At 38.1% G+C, this 23,124-nt stretch overlaps 1 protein-coding gene across 4 annotated transcripts in view; it reads right to left on the bottom strand.

Annotated features, from left to right (window-relative positions):
* Positions 1-23,124, bottom strand: part of Klhl5 (kelch like family member 5) — an 82,051-nt gene that overhangs the window by 42,433 nt on the left and 16,494 nt on the right. For all 4 annotated transcript variants that reach the window (XM_017798194.2, XM_029563574.1, XM_008833226.3 and 1 more), the window contains 3 exons: positions 12,815-12,997; positions 9,303-9,439; positions 7,822-8,018 (listed from right to left, as the gene is read on the bottom strand). In XM_017798194.2, coding sequence (XP_017653683.1) covers positions 7,822-8,018; positions 9,303-9,439; positions 12,815-12,997 — 517 coding nt within the window. The remainder of the gene's footprint in view (positions 1-7,821; positions 8,019-9,302; positions 9,440-12,814; positions 12,998-23,124) is intronic.

The raw sequence follows: 23,124 nt of genomic DNA, 5'->3' as shown, positions 1-23,124 counted from the left end.
AATGGATGGAACTAGAAACTGTTATACTAAGTGAGTTAACACAATCTCAGAAAAAGAATGGACATATGTTCTCCCTCATATGTGGATTATAACACCAAATCCTTATAAGTGGGTATGTATCCAGACATACTATGGGAACCAGGATAATGAAAAGGAACCAGGGAGGTAAAGGAAAAGAAAGAATCTGAAAGAGAACAGTAGGAAACAGGTGTTAATAAGGGAGATGTGGATAAAAATGGGGTTATTTTAAGGGGAGGGGGGACAGAGGGTTATACAGGGAACCTTGGGTTAAAGGGAAAGAAGGAGCTCAAGAGAGGTAGGACCATAGGAGAAAGGTATTATTAAGGGATAAATAGGAAAAATGGGCGCACTTTAAATGGAAAACCATGGGTCTCCCTGTAGCCCCAGCTGTCCTGGATCTCACTATGTGGACCAGGCTGGCTTTGAACTCACAGAGAACCACCTGCCTCTGCTCCTGAGTGCTGGGATTAAAGGCATGTACCACCATGCCCAGCCTATGCCTAGCTAGTTTTAAAGAAACCAGAGGGAACCATATTAATCCAACAACCTACTGACAAATTATACATACAACAAGCTCAAGGAACATAATATATGTCTAGTCAATGTTTATCTGAGAACCTTTGGTCTTTTCCAAAGCTTCATCTACATAACACATGGTAATTAAAATACCAGACTGGTGGAACTAACCTTCTTAGATATTTAACAGCCATACTTTGAGGCCTAAACTAATTTGGTCAGAGGGACTTAAAGGACAGTTTTTGCTCCTTGCCCTACAAGGTTGACTAAATTCCAGGGGACTATGGTGCGTTTCCCAAAATGTCCTGTAACTGTGATGAGTCACTGGTCCTCTTGATCATAGAGGCTGTAGTGACCCTACCAGATGGACTTGACCCAGTGTCCAGTCTACAAAGAGGAAGGTCAACACAGAGAAAATATTTCCTCCATGCTTCCAAGTGAAGCCATCCATGGTCGAGTAAGACCTTTGACTTATCTTCATATAGATGGAACTGGTAAAGGAAAGGAGCCAGGGCCTTCTCCTAAGTCCATGTGACCCCTGAGGAACAGATCCTCAAACGACCTTAAGAGTGAAAATAAATTTTTTTATCTGGGCCAACTGCATGGTCTTAAACACCCAAAAGGAAAGTATAACCAAAGATTCAAGGGATCAATATAATTCTTTAAGAGTCCATGTGTATAGCTAAAGGCTATATAACAAGAAACAATGCCAGACAGGAGACACTTTCCTTCGAGTTGTTGGCCAGGGTGGCCCAAAAGACTCCCAGACAGTAACCCAGCAGAGAACTGGGATAATGAACAGCAGATCCCAATCTTATCTAAAGGAATATTGGCAACAGTTTGCTGCTAGATGAGGAAGAGCTGATCTTCCTAAAACAAGGAACTCTAGATAGGCTGACTAGACTCAGCAGACGGACAAGCACTGGGGAACGGATGGGGGCACTGATAACACAGTGGACAGTAACAGGGATGACAGAGTACATGAGCTCCACTGGGGGGCGGGCATGGGAGGGTGTCACTTGGGATGTGTGGATATAGATGAATAAGACTGTTTGGGATGTCCTATATGAAATACACACAAAAAAATCAATAATCATCATATTAAAAAATGAGTTATATTTGAGGAAGAAGGATAAAAAATTTGCTTCATGTTAGTTAGTAGAGGTGAAACACATTACCATTGAAATCTACCCAACGATTTTATATCCATGCTCAGGTGGATCTCAGAAAGTGACCGACTGTGACTAGTAATAATCACATACATATAGATTAGAGATGCATATGAAAACATCTAAGTGTTAGTAGCATTAAAAATGAGTCTTTCTGTATGAAACAGTATATTTCAAAATGAAATGGAGGTCTTTTTTAAAGGTTAAAACCTTATTCAATTTTATGTCTTACAGGGTTTATACTGAGTATCATATTGTATAACTGTATTAATTCAACTGTAAATCAAAATATTTACAGCCAATTCTGAAAGAGATGCATCTCTGGAACTTGTTATTGAATATGTCAATGCTGTTGTGTTATTGAATATGTCAATGCTGCTGTAATGAAATGCTTCTTCTAATTATGTGGTTATTCAATAAATAATTAAAAAATTTTTTTTCTAAGACTGTTCAGGATTTTAGATCTATGTAGAAAACTTGAATCTCTTCTGATCTGATTTATGCATAGTTATTTTGACCATCACAAAAAGAACTAAAGCAAAATTGTTAACTTAGGACTAGGACATTAGGCTGCACATTACCCAGCCCTGGCTGTATGTTAGAATCAAGCCTTCTGTAATTTGAAATGGGATGCTAGAAATACCCTTTTCAAGGTTATCATGCTAATAATATGCAGAGAAGGAAATCTTTTTTAAAAAAAAAATTTACTGGGTGCTGTAAAGATGGCTCAGCAGTTAAGAGCACTGACTGCTCTTGCAGAGGACCCGGGTTCAATTCCCAGCACCCACATGGTGGCCACATGGTGGTCCTTAACTCCAGTTCCAGGGGAATCCGAAGCCCTCTTCTAACCTCTGTGGCATTTCACGACACAGGTGCACTGACATACATGCAGGCAATACATGCATACACATAAAAGTAATAAATAAAATATTTTTTAAATTTTACTTTAAAGTTGTGTGTGTGTGTGTGTGTGTGTGTGTGGCTATGTGGCTATGCGCATATAAGTGTGCATGCCCATAGGCCAAAAGAAAGCATCAGATTCCCTGGAACTGGAGTTATAGGTGACTGTAAGCAGTCTGGATATGAGTGCTGGGAACCAAGCATGCATCCTCTGTAAAAGCAGTATGTGCTGTTAACTGCTGTGCTATCTCTCCAGCCTGAGAGGAAGAAATCTTACTCCCTGCTTTGAAGTTTGTAAGTCTTGTTTGTTTGTTTTGAGACAGGGTCTCCCTGTAGCCCTAGCAGGCTATGTAGATTAGGCTAGTCTTGATCTCACAAAGATCCAACTACTTCTGCCTCCCTAGTGCTGGAATTAAAGGTATGTGCCACCATGCCCAGCAAGTTTAAGTCTTAATATATAGTTTACATCATGGATATAAATGCAAATGCTAGATGTATGATCCCTTAATATTTTCCTTACAATGTAGTGTCCATCTCAGCACACAGGGTTTTAGTAAAGTAGCTATGGATGTTTAAATTAGAGCTAGAAGCCAGGCGTGGTGGTGCACACCTTTAATACCAGCACTCGGGAGGCAGAGGCCAGCCTGGTCTACATAGTGAGTTGCAACACAGCTGGGGCTACAAGGAGACCCTGTCTCAAAAAGACCAATCAATCAATAAATAAATAAATAAATAAATAAATAAATAAATAAATAAATAAACAAAATAAATTAAAAAATAAATCAGAGCTAGAGATAAGGTCTACCAACAACCATCTTCCATAATAAAATGAGAACCATATTTCTATTTAGCCTCAGTAACCCAAGTGAGATACTGATCTAAAATATATCTTGGGCTGACATTCCTTTCAGCAGAAAGTCTTAAGAGGAAAACCATTCATGAATAATTAACTAAATTCAATTGCTCCAATTTATCATGATTTGTTAAAGATACCCAGATGAATCTACTTTAAATGATTGATTATCATTTTCAGGAATATATTTCAATAAAATTTCAGTGCTGGAATGACTCCAAGCAAACTATTCTACTCAACTGCACACTGACATTATAAAACGATTTGGTAACACACAGGAAGAGCTACAAAGTAATATTAAAACTGGACTCAAGTTATAGCTTAGTAGTAAAGTGTTTGTCTAGCATGGGTGAGACCCTGGGTTCAATCCCCAGCACTGTAAAAAAAAAAGTTAGAACTCTCAGTCACTTATTCCACTTGTCACTTAATCCTTATTAAACATTTCACACAGTTAAAAACAAAGTCAAATACCCAACCAATGCTTCTTTTATAATAGTAAAATAGCCAAAATGTCCAACTATATGAGCTGTAACTGAATGAATTATTAACAGGCAATAGGAATTTGAAAGACAAAGATCATATAATTATATGTAAAGATACTTGCTATATAATGCTACATAAAAGTCTCAAGAAATCAAAATAGACATGTCTGGTCATTTAAAAAGATAGTGTAGCCAGGCATGGTGGCACACAACTGTATAACTCCAGCACTCATGAGGCTGAGGCAGGAGGACTGTGAATTTGAGGCCTGCATAGCATGTGTAATGAGACCCTTATCTCAACACGCTTGTACAATACCAACATGACTATTGCTATACTTTCAAATGATATGAATTGCATTTCATCAGTAAGAAGAGGCTACCTATAGTCACTTGATGAACTGCTAATATATAATTTATATTGTGAAAGCTGAGTTTTTCACTAAATTATACAATACTATTGAACCCAAGTTTAAACACAAAGTTCTTTTCAAAAGCATTAATTTGGCTTTAAAGCAGCTATTTTAGCAGAATTCAATGATTTTATAAGTCTTATAAAACTTTAAAATTTAAAATTAAATGTTCATGTTTGTTTAGTAAAAGTATAATGACATTCAGTAGGTGTGACGGTAAGCCAGTCTACACTCTTGCAGAGGTTAAATGAATTGCTCCAGGTCATGTTCAGAGGTGAGAATTAGAGCAGAAGTTTCAAGACTCAAGCATCCTGAGAAGGGACTCTTGTCTGGGCCTGTTAGTGCTTGTACAGGACTGCTGAACTTGCCAGCACAGCACTGTTCACTGGTGGGACTCACTGGCAGAGCACTGCGCTTATCTCATATTTTAAAACCATTTTATGATACAAGCAGAAGTCACGCTTCCAGACACTTCCTACAACTGCCCCTTTCCCCTTCAGGATAGTTTTTAAGTAAATGAATTACTGAGGGATTTATTTAAACTGAAGATTGAATTTTGCTATACATTTTTATTCAGTTCCCATAGCAACATTCACATCAGACAATCTGCTTCTAAATTACCTATTGTTATTAGAATTCCATTTCATGTCTCTATTGAAACTAAGTAATGTCAAGTAATGACCTTGACATAAAAAAATCTACCACAACTAATTGGCTATGAAAATAGCTTTTAAAACATCTAAGCCTTAAAGCAGCAATTATGCCTCTACGGTAAACAACAGGAATGACCTAAATGCATACAAATGTTTTCACATGCCTAAAATTCCCTCATAGGAATGAGTCTTTAAGTTATAAACTTATTAGAGAGAAAACAACCCAGCTCTATTTTAGTTATTTATATTTATGTCATTCCAGAGGGTGTTTGAAACTGTAGCAATAAGGTTAAAATAAACTGGCTACTCCTGCAGAGGACCCGGGTCTGGTTCCCAGTACCCACATGGCAGCTAACAACTGTCTATGACTCCAGTTTCAGGGGATTTGACACCTTCTCCTGACTCCATGGGCACTTCATGACACAGTGCACTTACATACATACAGCAATACACTCATACACATTAAAATAAAAATAAAATATTTTTAAACTAAGAATTGAAAAATCTGGGGCTAGAGAGATGGCTCAGTGTTTAGGAGCACTGGCTACTCTTGCAGAGGACCTGGGTTTGAATTCTAGCACCCGCATGGCTAACCACCATCCTAACTCCAGCTTCAGGGGATCTGACACCCTCTTCTGACCTCCATGGGCACTGTGTGACATGAGTGCACTTACATGCAGGCAATACACTCATACACATAAAATAAAAATAATAAAGAAGAAATGAAAAATCTATGAAGAAGTATAAAGACTGGGGATGGGGGCAGGGAGAATTCAAGTACTTAATTTAAAAACATTTATCTAATAGCATGTTAATTCTGTGTGTTGCTGGACAGTTGCACGATCTCTTGTTTTTTAACTGGAGGCCCCATGATAATCACAAATGGGACTCAGTCCTCAGAAGTGATTACAAGGTAAAAGTCTGGCATTATGTGAATGCTTCTGTTTGTAGGTATCTTTAGAGCTTTTCAAATTTCTGTTTGCTTAAGCACTGAGAATCTCTTCCCAAGCAAATTAATTCAAAGATGCATGGAAGATGGAGGAGGAGGTAGACAAAAATAACATTTCCTAAATCTTAAATCACTTTATTTGAGCCGGGTGGGATGGTGTGTACCTTTAATCCCAGCACTCAGGAGGCAGAAACAGGCAGATCTCTGTGAGATAAAGGCCAGCCTGTTCTACATAGTGGGTTCCAAGTCAGCTGGGGCTACAAGGAGAACCTGTCTTGAAAAAAAAACAAAACAAAACCAAAACAAAACAAAAAGCAAAAAAAAAAAAATTACTTATTTGAGTAACTGCAAAAAAAAAATTACTTATTTGAGTAACTGCATAGATGTACAGAATGTTCAGGCTCTTTCTCTTCTTAGAAACTCGGTGGCTCCAGTTGAAGCATTTAAGGCAACACTTTTTCATTCTTGCTTGCCCAATAGTGTGGCAAGAGAGTCGACTCCTGAAAAGCCTGTATGTCCTCCCTTCCCTGCACTCTCTACCGCTGAAACTGGGAAGGCTGGTCCTAGTAAGATCCAATATGCTCCTGTTTTCTTGCTATTCTAGATCAATCCATATCTCATTATTCTCCAGGCTACTGAATCAGAACCTCCTTTATGATTTATTTTGAATACATCATTCATTATGGTTAATAAGAATGTTGTTCTACATGGTGACAAACACTTCTTGCACATAATCAAATTCACCTCAAATAAAGTCTCTCATTCGTCCTCTGATCATTTGTCTTGTACTGTACCAACAAACTACAACCACTACCACCAATTTTCATCAGTGAATATGTTGATGGAGCTGAAATTTTTCTGTGCTACAGGGTAAAATGTTTTGGGAAACCCTGCTTCAAAAAAGCAGCAGACTTTCTCCATGCTTCCAAGTGAAGCTAGCCACGGTTGAGCAGGACCTCTGACTTATCTTCACATAGGTGGAACTGGTAAAAGAAAGGAGCCAGGGGCTTCTCCCAGGCCCATGTGGCCCCTGAGGAACAGATCCTCAAATGACCTTAAGAGTAAAAACAAATTGGTTTATTTGGGCCAACTGTATGGTCTTAAACACCCAAAAGGAAAGTATAACCAAAGATTAAATGATCAGTATATTTCTTTAAGAGTAGATGTGCATAGCTAAAGGGTACATAAGAAGAAACAATGCCAGACAGGAGATACCTTCCTTTGAGCTGTTGGCCAGGGTAGCCCAAGAGATTCCCAGACAGTAACCCAGCATAGAACTGGGAAAATGAACTGCAGACCCCAATCTTATCTAAAGAATGTTGGCAACTGATTGCTGCTAGATGAGGAAGAGCTCATCTTCCTAAAACAAAGGACTCTGGATAGGCTGACTAGACTTGGTGGCTGGACTTGCACTGGGGAGTGGCTGGGGGCACTGACAACACAGTGAACAGTGACCGAGTATATGGGCTCCAGTTGGGGAGCGGTGAGGCTATGTGAAGGTGCCATTTGGGATGCGGGTATAAAGATGAATAATACTGTTTGGGATGTTCTGCATGAAATACACACACACACACACACACACACACACACACACACACACACATATACACACACACATGCAGCAGCAGCAGCAGCAGCAGCAGCAGCAACAGACTGAAAAATCTTGAATGGAATAAGCCTAGCATGTTAGGATTCTGACACTTGGTGTTTTTGCCTTAGCATCATTTGATGCTAAGTCACGAACTTGAACTTCAAAACTTGTGGCAAAGCCATGGGAAAACAGAAATGGAAAACAGAAAAGACAAGCTTTCAATGATAAGAAACGAAGCAAGAAGGATATGCCTTTCCACTTTTCAAAAAATACATACCATGGTGTAATTATGAGCCACTTTATGCAAATCTGTACAACCTTGAGCATCAGCAAAAGAGCGGATTCCAAGACAGTTGGATGGGTGAAGCTGCTTCATTAAAAACTTACAGCATGCTTCCACGACCTGTGAAAGCTGGAGAAGACAGGCTGTGGACAGCAGGCACTCAATATTATCTTCCTTCAGTTCAAGCCGGCCTTAATAATAAAAAGAAATTCCATTAATTGGGGAACTCCACGGACCTTGTTTTTATAAAATAACTGGTGTTAATAGTAATACGTTTAAATGAGAACTCATTGCACATATTACCAACCTAGAAAGCTTAATACATTTCAAAAAGCAAGTATTAAATGTGAATTTTTTAATCTTCTTGTGACCTCTGCTTTAAAAACTAATGGCTTATTTTCAGAATTTTAAAATGATGCATTAATAAGTAATTAATATCTACTATATATAACTCTCAAATTTTCAATGTAAAAATTTGACTATATCACACCGGGCATGGTGGTACACATCTTTAATCCCAGTACTCAGGAGACAAGAGGCAGGTGAATCTCTGTGAGTTCAAGGTCAGCCTGGTCTACATACAGGCCAGCTGGGGCTATAGAGAGGCCCTGTCTCAAAAATTCCAAATAAAAAAACTGACTGTATAGCATAACTCATGTAATTTGTATGTGTGTGATGTGAATGGTGTGCATGTATCTGTGTGTATATTATGCATGTGGTATGTGTATGCTGTATGTGTGTGACGTGTATGTGTGTGGTATGTATGTATCTCTGTGTGTGTTATATGTGTAATGTGCATGTGTGTGCACAGAGGCCAGAGAAGGACATCAGGTGTCCTCTATCACTCTTCTGCCTTATTTCCTTGAGACAGGGCTCTCAGTGAACCTAGAGTTCAGAGTCTTTATCTAGTCTGGTTGCCAGTAAGTCCCAGTGATCCTTCTATCTTGTCCCTGTAGCACTGGGGTCACCAGGATGAGCAGCCACAACCAAGTTTTAAGTGGGTGCTGAGGAACTAACTTAGGTCCTCATGCTTACACAGAAAGTGCTTTTACCCACTAAGCCCTCTCCAACCCCAACTTATGTAAATTTTATATTACTATTTAAAAATACTGCTCAAAAACTTCATTGTGATAATCATTTTAAAGGTTTCAATATGAAGATTTTAACCCATACCAGGTATCTTCAGGGGAGGTGCCCACAACAGTAGAGCTAACTGAACTACAGCATGCTTTTTGAAAAGAGAAATCTGAAATCTGGGGGAGCCACAAGGATCAGGAGTTCAAGGCCAGCCTTGGCTACACAGTGAGTTGGATGCCAGCCTGAGATATAGGACCTTGCCTAAAAAAGAACAAAACAAAACAAAACAAAACAAAACAAAAATGAAAAGAAAGGGGAAAGTAAAAGAAAAGAAACCTGAAATCTAATTATACTAAATAAATCTCAACACTTTTAATTTACATTTCCTGACTTCTTACCTGTATATGCATACTGAATTAAGGACCACAGTGAACTTGGTTCAACGCCTTCCATTTTTATTTCTTCTTGTCTTGCCTCTCTGACATCATTAGTAAACATAGCAGCAAAATAATCTGAGACAGAGGAGAGCACCAATCTGAGAATACATTAGAAACAAAAATCAATGACCACATTAAAGTTGATGTTCACTAATGAATGCATTCTCTTCTTTTTTATTTGGTGCTCACGGAAAGTACATGGTATTGGGAAATGTACTCTAAGTCTGACAAACTGTTTTATGCTCTACTTCCTTCCTTTGAATAATAAATTACCATTACTGAAAACTTTCTGCTGAGGTAAGTGATTTACCTATTCACTATGCAAATACCACTTTATGACAGCTTCTTTAAAAGTTATATGCCTTTTTAGTATTAAGTTGACGATAGAAAAAAGAAAAATGGTATTTTCTCTTTACCATTTGGGGCAGAAGTCGTGAATATATAGGAGGTTCTTGAAAATGGCCTAGCAACTTCTGTAATAATTTAAAAAATATTTTAATTAATTTTTGAGAATTTTATACAATGTGTTTTGGTTATATTCACCCCTGCTCCTCCCCCTAACTCCTTCCAGATCTACCCCACCTCCTTAACCTCCAACTTGTTTCTTTTTTAAATAACCTACCAAGTCCAATTTGTGCTGCCCATATACTGGGTGTGGAGTAATTTTATAGTATTTTTAACTTTTTAAGCATTTTTATTATCATAGTATATTATAACAAAATTATATTTATGTTAGAGTACTGAAAAACTGTTTTGTTACATTACACTAACTAAATCTCTGCCAGATTTTTGAGTCAAATATAAAGTAATATGAATACTTTATGAAACATGTATTTTTCACATGGTTATATGTCTGGAGGATATTTCTGTGCTAGTACACTTATATAAATTTTCTTTGTTCTTTTTTTGTTTTTAGCCCTAGCTGGCCTGGAACTCACTATGTAGACCAGGCTGGCCTCAATCTCACAGAGAACGGGCTGCCTCCGCCTCCCCAGTGCTAAGATTAAAGGTGTGTGCCATCACATCCAACTTTTATTCATTTTTCTAAGAAATAAAAATTAACAATACAAACAATGGACAGAGCTCCCTTTGTGTCTGTTCTCATCTCAGAGTGGCAAAGCTGAGTCACAAAGTTTGCTGAATTTTTCTCCAAAGGACTGTTAGAATTTAAACCTCCAACCAGTATTGCCAGATGTTAAAATTTTGGGCTACCTATGAAATGTTAAATGATTATCTTATTGTTTTTGTTTTTATTCACCAGACTGTAAGTGTGGTTGAACAATTTTTCAAATATTTTTTTTTTACCATTCAGGTTCCTTCTTCAAAGATTTGTCTCTTCATCCATTCATTCATTGAACATCTAACAAGTAATAAGCACTGTTCTAGAAATTCAAGACACTTCAGTGCACAAAACAGACAAGAACCCTTCTTTACAGAATTTTAAATTTTAGAAGGGGGATATGTAATGAATACAAGAAAATGGCAGTTAATTAAAAGGTGGTAAGTGTTACAAGGAAAAACAATAGGACAAAGATAAATGAACTTGCTTGGGTAGACCTGTTACTTAAGATTATCATTATTGGAGGAAGGGACAGATTTAGTCATGTAGGTATGATGGATTTAGTCATGTAGGTATCTAAGAATAGCATCTGAGCAGAAGCAACAGCCAGTGCCTAAGTCCAAAGACAGAGGAAGCACACCTAAGTGTACAGGAAACCAAGGGGTCTGCCTGGCTCTTGGCGAGAACAGTAGTGGGACCAAATATGAGAGAGCTAATGGCAAGTTGGGTCACACAGGTCACCAAGTGCATTTTGGCATTCACACTCAGGGACGTGAGGAGTCATTGAAAGGTCATATCAGAGATGTAACTGGAGTTATGCTGCACTTTAAAGGATTACTCAAGTAGCTGTGTTAAACACAATGCAGGAGGAGGTGGAGGCAGAGAGCCTCCTGTATGAAGAAGCTATGTGAGATGGTGGTGTCACACCAGCTGGCAGCTAGAATAATGAGTTTAGAGCAACTACAGACTGAGATGCTGCTAGGAAATTCAGGTTAAACTTTTGAAAAATAAATGTATTTTCACAAGATGGACCTTTTCCTCACAGTGTATATAGGAGTATGTCAATACATGTATGCTAATTGTTAACCATAAAACTAAGCCCATTCCTTCTACTAATTTTATTTCCACGTTGGAAGGTTTTACAAAGGGTTTAGACAGTCAATGTTGACAGGCAAAAGGAAAAAGCCTTTGGGAATCACAATGCTGATTAACAATAACTGGACAAATATAATTATCAGAAGAAAATGAATTATTCTTTGTTAAATAATGTTTTCTTTTTCTTACTTTAAGAAATAATACATCATTTGTGTTAAATGATCCCTCTGCCCCCATACTACTTTTCACACATCATAAAGATTAGCAAACAAAAGTAAGTGTGCTGGTTAGTGTTTGTCAATTTGACAAACCAGTGTCACCTGGAAAGAAGGAACCTCAATTGAGGAATTTGCTTTATTGCCTTAACTGAAGACCTACCCCAAATGTGGATGGCACCTTCTGGTAGCAACCCAGATAAAAGGGGCATGATAGAAGGAAGATTATTTGCCTTTTGCTTGTTTGGCCTTCCCTCTCGCTGAGTTGATTGATCCTGTTGCTGGTGATTCCTTCACTGACATCAGAACCAGCATTTCCAGGCTTCTAACACTAGTTATGGACTGGTGGCTTATCAGGAACCCACCAGGTTTTCAATGCTAGGTTGGGTCTGCTGAGACACCCAGGTCTCTGGACTGAGCAACTACTGAGGTCTCTGCCCCTCCAGTGTAGAACAGCCACCGTGGGACTCCTCCAGCTGCTGAGCTACCCACCCAGCCTCAAGGACTGAGGAACTCAGGTGTGATTCAGCTGTTGTTAGAATTTCAAAGTAAGCTGATAAATTCTTTGAATATGTATATTCATTCTGTGTGTTCTGTTCCTCTAGAGAACTCTGACTAATGCAATAAGGAACATAGGACTTTTTAAAACCTGTAAGGGGAAGGGGTGTAACTAAGTGGTTAGAGTGTGTATTTAGCATGCAGGCCTGGGCTCTACCTACAGCATCACAATGACAAAATTGAAAAACTGTCAACATTTTAGGAACCTCATTCTGCAAGCTTATTTTCTTCTAGCTACCCACAAACTCTAATTTCCATTAAGATTATTTAAAGCATAAGGGGAATTATGGCATGAAAACTCTTTCTAGTAGCTGAAATTTATACCAAATGGTACTGACTGAGCTGAGGCTGTTCTTTTGTTTCTACAAAAGAAAACGAGGAACATTTAATGTTCAGTAATTTCATATGGACTGTTTTCTTCATGGACATTCTATGAGATAGAGTCCTCTCTAAAGCCCACCAGTCAACTGGAGTAAATTACCTCACCACATGTAACTACATTATCAACAGAATATTCCACACATGTAGAAACTTAGAAAGGTTACCTGTGAGCTGGGATTCTACGATCACCAGCAACCAAAATGACATCACACAGCTGTTTATGTCTCAAGTAGTTTTCCATTTTTTTAAACGTTTGCTCTGCATGGTTAAGGGCTTGAAAGAATTCATCCGATGAACATGGCTCCATAGTATGGCAGGAGGATAGTGTCTGACTACTATTGGAAGTCCTAAAAAGAAAGAAAACACACATTTTAAAATATCACCATGACACTGAAAAGTTTTTCTTACTAAGTCCTTTTAAAGCCTTCAAATGTAAGAGAAGAAACAATGCCACCTATCAATATTAATGCATAATCACTCATTGTCTCCCTTCCCAACAGTGTCTCACTATGTAGCCCATACTGGACTCAATTTCTAGTCATTCTACCTTAGTTACCAAGTCCTGGGATTATAGGCATGCATAGCCATACCCAGCACTTAACTACCTTTGTGTTTTAAAATCAATAATGGCTCAGACATGTGCGTCTTATACATAATATATGTGTGAATGTACTGCATATGTTTTGCTGTTTTGAGATCTCTTTAGTAAGCTCAACATCTCTGCTGAAAAGGAGCCAAGCTATAGTCATATTGATGGATATACTGCCTAATACATTTAATGATGTGATTACTATTTTGTTTTTAAGATATAAAGTCATTCTTTATTTAAAAAGAGGTTATGTTTCATAGTTTATTTATATGTTGTCATAAAACAGTATTATACATAATTGTCTCAAAAGTTCAGGTAACCAATAACATATTAAAGAAGTTAAAACAGGTTAAAGTAATTTGAAGACCTGAATCCAGGTGCTTAAAAAGTAACCTGAAATTTCCAAACTGTAATTTGAAGAGCATGTGTTGGCATGGACCACCACACCTAGCTTTCCAGGACCATTTAAATAAAGTAATCAATGCCTAGCAAATATGTTCTTAGTTCTCATTTCTCATCATATGTGGAATTCTTTGTTGAATCAAGCTTTGGTATAAAAATCATTTAAAAAGATTTATTTTTATGTGTATGAGTATTTTGCCTCCATGTATATATGTGAATCATGTGCATAGAGTGCCCTTAGAGGCCAGATGAGGACAATGGATTGCCTGAAATTGGAGTTACAGGCAGTTATGAGCTACCATGTGGGTGCTGGGAACCAAACCTGGGTCTTCTGCAAGAACAGCTAGTACTCTTAACTGTGGAGCCAACTCTCCAACCTCAAGAGAATTTTCTTAATATAACAAATAACCTTAACAAAAAGGAAAAAGAATTCTTTGCTTGTCTCATTTTCTAAAGTAAAAAGATCTGAAGTCAAGGAAATTAGTAAGTGCTTTGCCAAGAGGTACAGTTTGTTTGTGGCTGTAGCACTGTGTGTTTAACAAACTTTTTTTTCTCCTGAGAGTGCAACTAGACTAAATTTCCCAGCATCTCTCACACTTAGGTGTGGTTTTGAGGAAGGAGAGCATGTACACATTTTCAACTTAAGAGGGAAAAATCACAATACCTAATTTTTGTAAGCCACAAATTCTCTCAAAAGCAAAGTAAATTAAGTACTTCTTATATTTCTGATTATTTCTATCACAGTTCTTATATTTCATCATAAATTATCAGTAATGACTAGCCAAGAGTAAGCCGAATGCTTTTTGAGTGATGAGCTGTCATTATCCAGACAGAAACACTAATCAATGTTCAATTTTGAAAGAACAAAGTTTTCTAATATTACCATCACTAAATTATTATAGCCTGACCTTGATGTTGACATAGTCCAATTTATTAGTGGTAAACCATTTCTTTTTTAAAAAAATTTAATGTGTATGAGTGTATTGTCTGTATGTAAGTACATCTGTGTTGTGCAATGTCCACAGAGGTCAAAAGACGTCAGATCCCCTGGAACTGGAGTTACAGATGGTTGTTAGCTGCCATGTGGGTGCTGGGAATTAATCCTGGGTCCTCTGCAAGAACAGCCAGTGCTCTTAACCGCTGAACCATCTTTCCAGCCCCTCAACACACTTTGTATAAAAGGAAATGTTTCAATTTGTTTCTTATTACTTTCTTGAGACTTCAAAGTCTATTTCTAAACTGATTTTGGGGATCTCCTCTGCAAGAGCAGTTAATGCTCTTAACTGCTGAGCCACCTCTCCAGCCCCAAAATATATGTGTATGAGTGTTTTGCCTGTGTGTACTTAAGTACACCCATGTCATACAGTGCCTACAGAGGTCAGAAGAGGACATCAGATCCCCTGGAACTGGAGGTACAGATGGTTGTTGGCTGCCATATGGGTGCTGGGAATTGAACCCAGGTTCTCTGTAAGTGCAACCAGTGCTCTTAACCACTGAGCCATCTCTCTAGCCCCCAAACCATCTCATTTCCTGTCAGGAACTTAGAGGAATTTTGGTTCAGATTCTGAAACAAATCAGGCTATCCTGCAATCTCTTGAATTCATGGTCTTACTCTCTGAGATGGACTCACTAGATTGGAGGTGATTCCAACACTTACAACAGGCTGAAGACCACTCACTGGTGTGGTGCACACTGGTTAAGAGGTAGATGTATAACAAACAAAGATCAGTGTGTGATGAACCTACAGTTCAAAAACTGATTGACATAATGGACTTTTTACTTCCAACATATGTAAACTGAATCTCCTAGAATAAAATATTTAGCTTTATTTTATTTTTTTAAATTTATTTTATTTATTTCAATTGTATGTATAGGAGTATTTTGCCTGTATGTTAAGTGCACCTGTGTCATGCATTGTCTGCAGAGGTCACAAGAGGGCGTCAGATCCCCTGGAACTGGGGTTAAAGACAGTTGTTAGTCCCCACGAGGGTGCTGGGAATCAAACCAGAGTCCTCTGTGAGAGGACTCCATTTAGTTATCTCTCCAGCCCCTTATTTTATTTTTAGTTATGTATATGGGTGTGTCTGTGAGTACATGTACATGAGTGCAGGTGCCCGCAGAGGCCAGAGACTTTGGATTTCCCTGGGACTGGAGTTATAGGTGTTTGTGAGCTGCCCTTTGTGGATGCTGGGAACCCAGCTCAGGTCCTCTGCAAGAACAGCAAGCACTCTTTAACTGCTGAGTCCTCTCTCTGGCCCCAGAATAAAATATTGACATGAACTACTAGAACCTACTGGAATATTTGGTCTGTTCTTCCCCTCCATCTTCCCCTTCCCCTCTCCTTTTACCTGAGACATGGTCTTGCTATGTAGCTTAAGCTAACCTCAAACTGATGATCTTCCTGCTTCTACTTCCTGAATGATGGAATTACAGGTGTGCCACTATGCCCAAAAGATTTATCACAAGTGTTTGCGATCATTTTTTTATTTGGAAAGTTTTAGATGAGTGAGGAAGAGGAGGTAGGTTGTTCCCTTTAAGGAAGTGGTCCCCTCTAAGGCCAGGACATGGAAATTGTATAAAGAGAAATGAAAAGAGCTAAAGAATCATCTTTAGGGACTGGGAAGGTAGCTCAGTGGCAGTGCATGTTCTTAGCAAGTGTTTACTCCCCTGTACACCTCAATTAAAGAGTATCTCTATTCCTTACCTTCTCAAGAAAAACACATTTTATTCAGAAATTTACTTTTTTCCCCCAATAACAATAAAGCCAGAGTATCTGTGATCAATAGTTAGAATGTTTCTAAGATTCACATTAAATAACCAGTGTGAAGGGGAAGGTCCAACCAGCACTCTCACACAATAATAGAGGGAATTAAAATAGCAATAATTGTGAAATGACTTTGAGGATACAAATCAAGAACCTTAAAACATGCATAGCCCCAGGTCTCTGTCTAGAGAAAATAAAGTAATTATGCATATATAGAGAGACTGAGATACAGGGAAGATTTATTAAAGGTTGTTTTTAAGGGGGAAATACTATGATAATCTAAATATTGGCTAAACAAAACATGCGTTATACACAGGAAGCATGTTATGGCCATTTAAAAGATATAATATGGGGCTGAGGAGATGGCTCAGGGGGAAAAGTGCCACTCAAGCATGAGGACCTGTGTTCGGAACCCTAGCACCCACTTTAAAGTGTGCCTGTGTAAGCCTACACTGAGGAGGCTGAGACAGGCAGATCCCTGGAGCTCACTGGTTAGCTAAACCCAATCAATGAGCTTCAGGTTCAGTGAGACCTCGTCTTAAAAATTAAGATGGAAGCCAGGCATGGTTGTGCAGGCCTTAAATCCCAGCACTCAGGAGACAGAGGCAAGTGGATCTCTGTGAGATCTAGGCCAGCCTGGTCTACATATTGAGTTCCAGGCCAGTTGGGGCTACAGAGAGACCCTGTCTCAAAAAGACAAACAAACAAAAAACCCACAACCCCACCCCCAAACAAAAATGAAGATGGAGAATAACTGAGGAAGACACTCAGTGTGAACCTCTGGTCCCTGGGTATATGAGAGTGCATGCACATGTGCACAGAGACACATACATACACCACACACACAAATAAAATGATAAATGAAAGAAAATATTTAGAGATAGAAAGCTGTTTTAGCAGAAAAATTGTCTCTCCAAGATTCCTTCTTCTTGTACCAGAATCCATGCCTACCTTTTGTGAAACCACACATTCCCTGTCTCAGTTCACATGATGTGGATAGAGGTGACCAAGCAATGGAGGGCTGGTCAACAAGCCTATCACATCTCCTGGCAATGCCTGGTTCTGGTCTGCATGTGGATCCAAACAAGGGCAATTCACGGCAATTTCATTATGTTTGTTGACATTTTAAGAAGAAAAAAAAATTCTTTTTTCCATTGAGGTTCTATGTTGACCAAAAGTAAACTTGCAGCTGCTAATGGCTTTTTGGCTACCACACCGACAGTCTATCTGAGATAATGCCACCGCAAACTCTAGACAGGGAAAAAACAGACTATAGGTGTGAAGAGTCTGAATCCAGCTGTGTCTCAAACTGGGTTCTATCCTTGGACTTTCATTTTACTCGTGTGAACCAAAATTTCTAGTTTTCGGCCAGTTTGACTTAGACTTACCTTTTAAAAAATATTTTATTTATTATTTTTATGTGTGAGTGTATTGCCTGCATGCATGTGAGTGCACCCATGTCGTGCAATGCCATGGAGGTCAGAAGAGGGCTTTGGATTTCCCTGGAACTGGAGTTAAGGATGGTTCATAGCCGCCATGTGGGTGCTGGGAATCGAACCTGGGTCCTCTGCAAGAGCAGTTGGTGCTCTTAACCGCTGAGCCATCTCTCCAGCCCCAGACTTACCTTTTATAATTAAAAAATTTCTAATTTTAAATTTGATGTTAGGATAGATTATAAAAATATGTACAATAAGATTAACACTTCTATTTTTAAAATACATGTTATTACTATGCACATACATAAAATATACTGGAAGGATATTTCACTAAATTAAATTACTATTTTGGGTAAGCTTGGCAATTACTGATTTTTACTTTTCTAGTTTTGCTTACTTCTATTTTCTAATGGCTCAATAATAAAAATATATAATGGGGAAAATCAATTAAAAATTAGACCCAAAGAGTTGTGAAGATTTGTTTTTCTTTATTTCTTGCACTTTTAGTTATAACCTCATATCTATTCTTTATTTCTACAGTAATGGCTTTTAGCTCGACACAGGGCTACTTAGACTGTATTCAGAGCCTCCTTTTGAACTAGCTGTAGTCAGTGACTGAGCTTAATATTCTCTTTTCTTTGTTTGCTCTTTCCCATAGACTAGAATACAGAGGGGAACTGAGGAAGCTTTGAACACAAAGAAAGGATATTTCCCTACATGATAGACAAAAATATGGACAGAATATGGGCCTCCTGGATGAATTCATGAGGTAGAGCTATATCTATCTGCCCTTGGCCACTTGTCCCTGTCATCTGTGTTTCACAATTTTTTGACATATCATCTTAGACTATGACCTATTAACATACTCCTTCTTAAAAGTAAATGACAAGATTATTTGGTTATATGTCAATATTAGCATTATTTTCATGGTGAATATAGCTGGTTCTAAGAACTTAGAACCTCAGTGTCCAGTTTCAAATGGGATACAAGTACAATAAACTGTGAGCAGTAAATATCAAGCTTTTTCTTTAAAAGCTTGGAGCTAAAAAGGCCAGTTGTAGCTGGGCATGGTGGCACATGCCTATAATCTCAGAACTCAGGAGGTTAAGGCAGAAGGATTATGATTTCAAGGCCAGTCTGAGCCTACACATTAACATATTATCTTTAAAAAGGGGAAGGGGGAGACAAAAAAGGAGCCCAAGATATGCAGGGTTGAAACACAGGGTTTAAAGCAATCAGTAAGAAAAGTCAGAAAACTGGACAAAGGTTGTGGCTGGATCAAGAGATTACAACCTGTAACTTAGCCAGGTTTGGTATTCTCCAGCCAGATGAAGGAATTACATGGGAAAAGAAAGTGAAGCCACTTAGAATGCAAATTAGCTACATGTTAATCCAAGTTTAACTGTGATAGAGAACTGTGTACTCACATGTAGGCAGCACACTGTTTGGTTAAGAGCATGAACTTTCTACCTCTTAATTGTTTGGGTTAAAAAAGCAGTCATTATCAAGTAATCAAGTGTTAGTGAAATTAATAGATGGTACTCTTGATATGATGTGAAGGGAATACTTTATTTATTTATTTATTTTTTGTCTTTTTGAGACAGGGTCTCCCTGTATCCCCAGCTGTCCTGGAACTCACTATGTAGACCAGGCTGGCCTTGAACACACAAAGATCCGCCTGCCTCTGCCTCCCAAGTGCTGGGATTAAAGGCGTGCGCCACCACACCTGGCTTTATACTTTTTTTTTTATTTTTTATTTTATGTGTGTATTTGATGTGTAGGTATGTGTGTATATAGGTGTGCATGCACATTTGTGCAAGCACGTGTGCTCAGTGTACATGGAGAGGTCAGAGGACATCTTTGGGTATCAGCCCTCCCATTCTACCTTGTTGGAGACAGGTCTTGTTGGTGTTCATTGTTGTGACCATCAGGCTAACTGGCCTGTAAGCTTCCGGGGATTCTCCTGTTTCTACCTTAGAAGCACTGAGACCACAGACATGCTTTCCACACCAGGCTTTACATGAGTTCTGGGAATTCAAACTTGGGTCCTCACACTTGTGCAGCAAGCAGATTACCCACTTGACTATCTACCCAGTCTGAAGAAATAGTACTTCATTTCTGTGGTATTCATCCCTAAACCTAAAACTTCAATCTACTCACAAGGAAAACATACAAATCCTAACTGAGTAGATACAGAACAGTGGACCAGTGCTCCCCAAACTGCCAAGGTCATCAAAACTCATAGCCAAAAGGGACAAAAGTGACATTGCAAATTATTCCAATGTGGTATCTTGGATAAGATCCTAGAACAGGAAAGGGCATTAATAAGAACTAAGGAAACTGAATGAAGTATGGATTTTAGTTTAACAATAACAACCAAAGTACCATATTGCAAGATACAAATAGCAGGAAAAGACTGGGTATGGGTATATAGGAATTTATTGTACTGTCTTTGTAATTTTTCTACAAATCTTCAACTGTTCTAAAAATAAGCTTGAGTTTTTTTAAATGCAGCTATTTATAAAACCTTGAAGGATACTTTAGGAACTTATGAACAATTAAGCACCTTGTTAGATAGAAATGTAAGCTCCTTGAGGGAGGAAACTTTGCCAACAGCAGTGCCAGGCAGGCATAAGTAATGCTGCTGTGTAGCTACTTGTTAACAGTATAGAAAGATGTATTGAGGCAACTGGGAATGCCATCTCACGCAGAATCAACTACACAGGAGCACTGCAGCTGCAATCAGCTTCTTAAACATTATACTTTAATAAATTCTATTCGTGATTTTTTCTTTTGGTATTTTACTTGCTAACCCTGAGCAATTTCCTTAGCCCTTCTCTGACTCAACTGTCTCATCTGGAAAATGAGAATTAGGTTAGATTGGTTCTGGAGAGATGGTTCAGTGGTTAAGAGCACATACTGCTCTTACAGAGGACCTGAGTTCAGTTCCAAGCATGCAAATTGAGCAGCCTGAAACCACTCACAACCTTAGCTCCATGCCCTCTTCTGGCCTTCCCCAGGTACCAGCACACATGGGTGCTTATGCATATGTGCACGCACACACACATATACACATAAATAAAAATAAGTCTTCAAAAAAGAAAAGAATTAGATTAGGTAGATAACAGTATCAACCTAACTTACAAATTTGCTGTGAAGACTAAATGAGTTAACATATTAAAGAGCTTAGGCCTGTGCCTCACAGTTAAGCACCTAGGGAACTTTAGCTAAGATTATTTTTGAATCACAATAATATGTCATGTAAAACTGACTTTAAAAGTTAAAAAATCTGAGGCTAGAGAGATGACTCAGTGGTTAAGAGAACTGGTTGCTTTTGCAGAGGTCCTGAATTCAGTTCCCAGCACCCACATGACGGCTACCAACCATCTGTAACTCCAGTTCCAGGATCTCTGACACCTTCTGCTGACCTCCATGGGCACTGCACGACACAGGTGCACTTACATATGTGCAGGAAATACAGTTATACACATAAAATAAAATTAATAAAGAAAATATTTTTAAAAGTTAAAAATCCAAAATATTAAACCAACTTTATAAATGAAATTTGAAATAATGCTTTCTCGACTTAACAGGTGTAAAAACTTAATTTTACCATGAGTAAACCAAGTGACCTGTAAAATGTTTCTAAGATGACATGGTAGCCACCATGGATGCCTTGCTGGTCACACTAAGAATTTGTCTGGAATTAAGGTCTTAGAAACTTATAGCTTGCATAAAAGGTGAAAATTCTATTAAAGTCTAAAATGCCTCATGATATGTTCTTTAAAAACCTCAAGTTTACATTTTAATACCAAAAGTGACCCCACTGAGAAAATGCAACTAGGCTATAAAGCCAAGATGGAAGTTAAGGTTATTTAAACCATTTAGAGGAATGGCAGCAAAATGGTCAGAAGTCTAATGCTCAGGCAGACATTTCTCTTGGCTAGACTATAAATGACAAAACATATTCCCTGCATATGATGCCTCTCAACTCCTGCCTTAAAATGTCCAGATCCATTGTGGGTGTCAGGATTCTGATTATGCAAAACCACTTGGCTGTCCTTCCCTTTTCCTAAAAACTCAAAGTTCAGTTTACGTTCTAAGATTTGTGTTTATGATCATTTAAAGAAGAAATCAGGAGACTGGAGAGATGGCTCAGTGGATTAAGAGCACTGGTTGTTCTTGCGGAAGACCTGGGTTCAAATCCCAGCACCCACATGGTAGCTAACAACCATCTGTAATTCCAGTTCCAGGGGATCCGACTCCTTCTTCTGTCCTCCATGGGCACTGCACAACACAGATGCACTTACACGCATGCAGGCATAACACTCATACAAATAAAATAAATATTTAAAAAGGAGAAATTAGTGACTCATATGTGTTTCCCCATTAATCTTTATATTTTAGGTATCAATAAATTTGCTCAGAAAGTTTCCTATTTCATTATTTGCAAATATATATATATATATGAATTGTTCCCAAGTTGTGCACAAGAATTCAGTGAATATTTCTGTAACTTCTTTGACATTAACAGCAATAGATTTTTATTTGTTTACAGTAGGACAACCACTTAGAGATATCTGACTACTCATTTAAACAGCTGAGGGCAAATAAACGTGTCCCTCTGACAAAGGTTAAAGACTCAGTGTCAGAAGACTGACAGCAGATGTAAAATTTAGGTATATTTAATTTAGAAGAAAATGGAGAAGTGAAAGACAATGCACATTCTAAAATCTAGAATTTTATACGTGTGTGTGTATGTGTGTGCGTGTGTGTGTGTGTGCAGTACAGTGTTAAGATTGAAATGTTAAATCATTAAGAATATGAAACTGCTCATACATGTTCCCTTCATATCTAAAAATCAGACATTTTCTTTCATTACATTTTTAAAAGATTTGTTTTAAAGTTTAGTTTCTGAAGATGTGAACTGTATCTTTCAGCAATGTTCTTATTTAGCATTTAAAATCACTGTTAATTAAAATTTTTTTCCAAAAAATTATCTTATTTCTATAAATAAAAATGTCAATTTAAGATTCTTGAAGAATGTATGTAGCAATCTCAGTCAAAACAAAAATCTCTTTCTTAATAAACATTCCACCAAGATATTTCAATGTGCATACAAAAATAACCAAATTAAATTTCAGTAATGATCGGCTACAGAAACCATCTTTGTTGTAAGGAAGTACATTACAGTGACCAGTGTGCATAATTTTTCCCTAATTTACAGAAGTGTAAATTTATGCTTACATAACTTCTCTGGGTAGGAGATGTTGAGAGTTTTAT

The sequence above is a fragment of the Nannospalax galili genome, unplaced genomic scaffold, assembly GCF_000622305.1.
Source record: "Nannospalax galili isolate Female #2095 unplaced genomic scaffold, S.galili_v1.0 scaffold236, whole genome shotgun sequence".
NCBI lineage: Eukaryota > Metazoa > Chordata > Mammalia > Rodentia > Spalacidae > Nannospalax > Nannospalax galili.
This window is presented reverse-complemented; position numbering and strand designations above follow the sequence as displayed.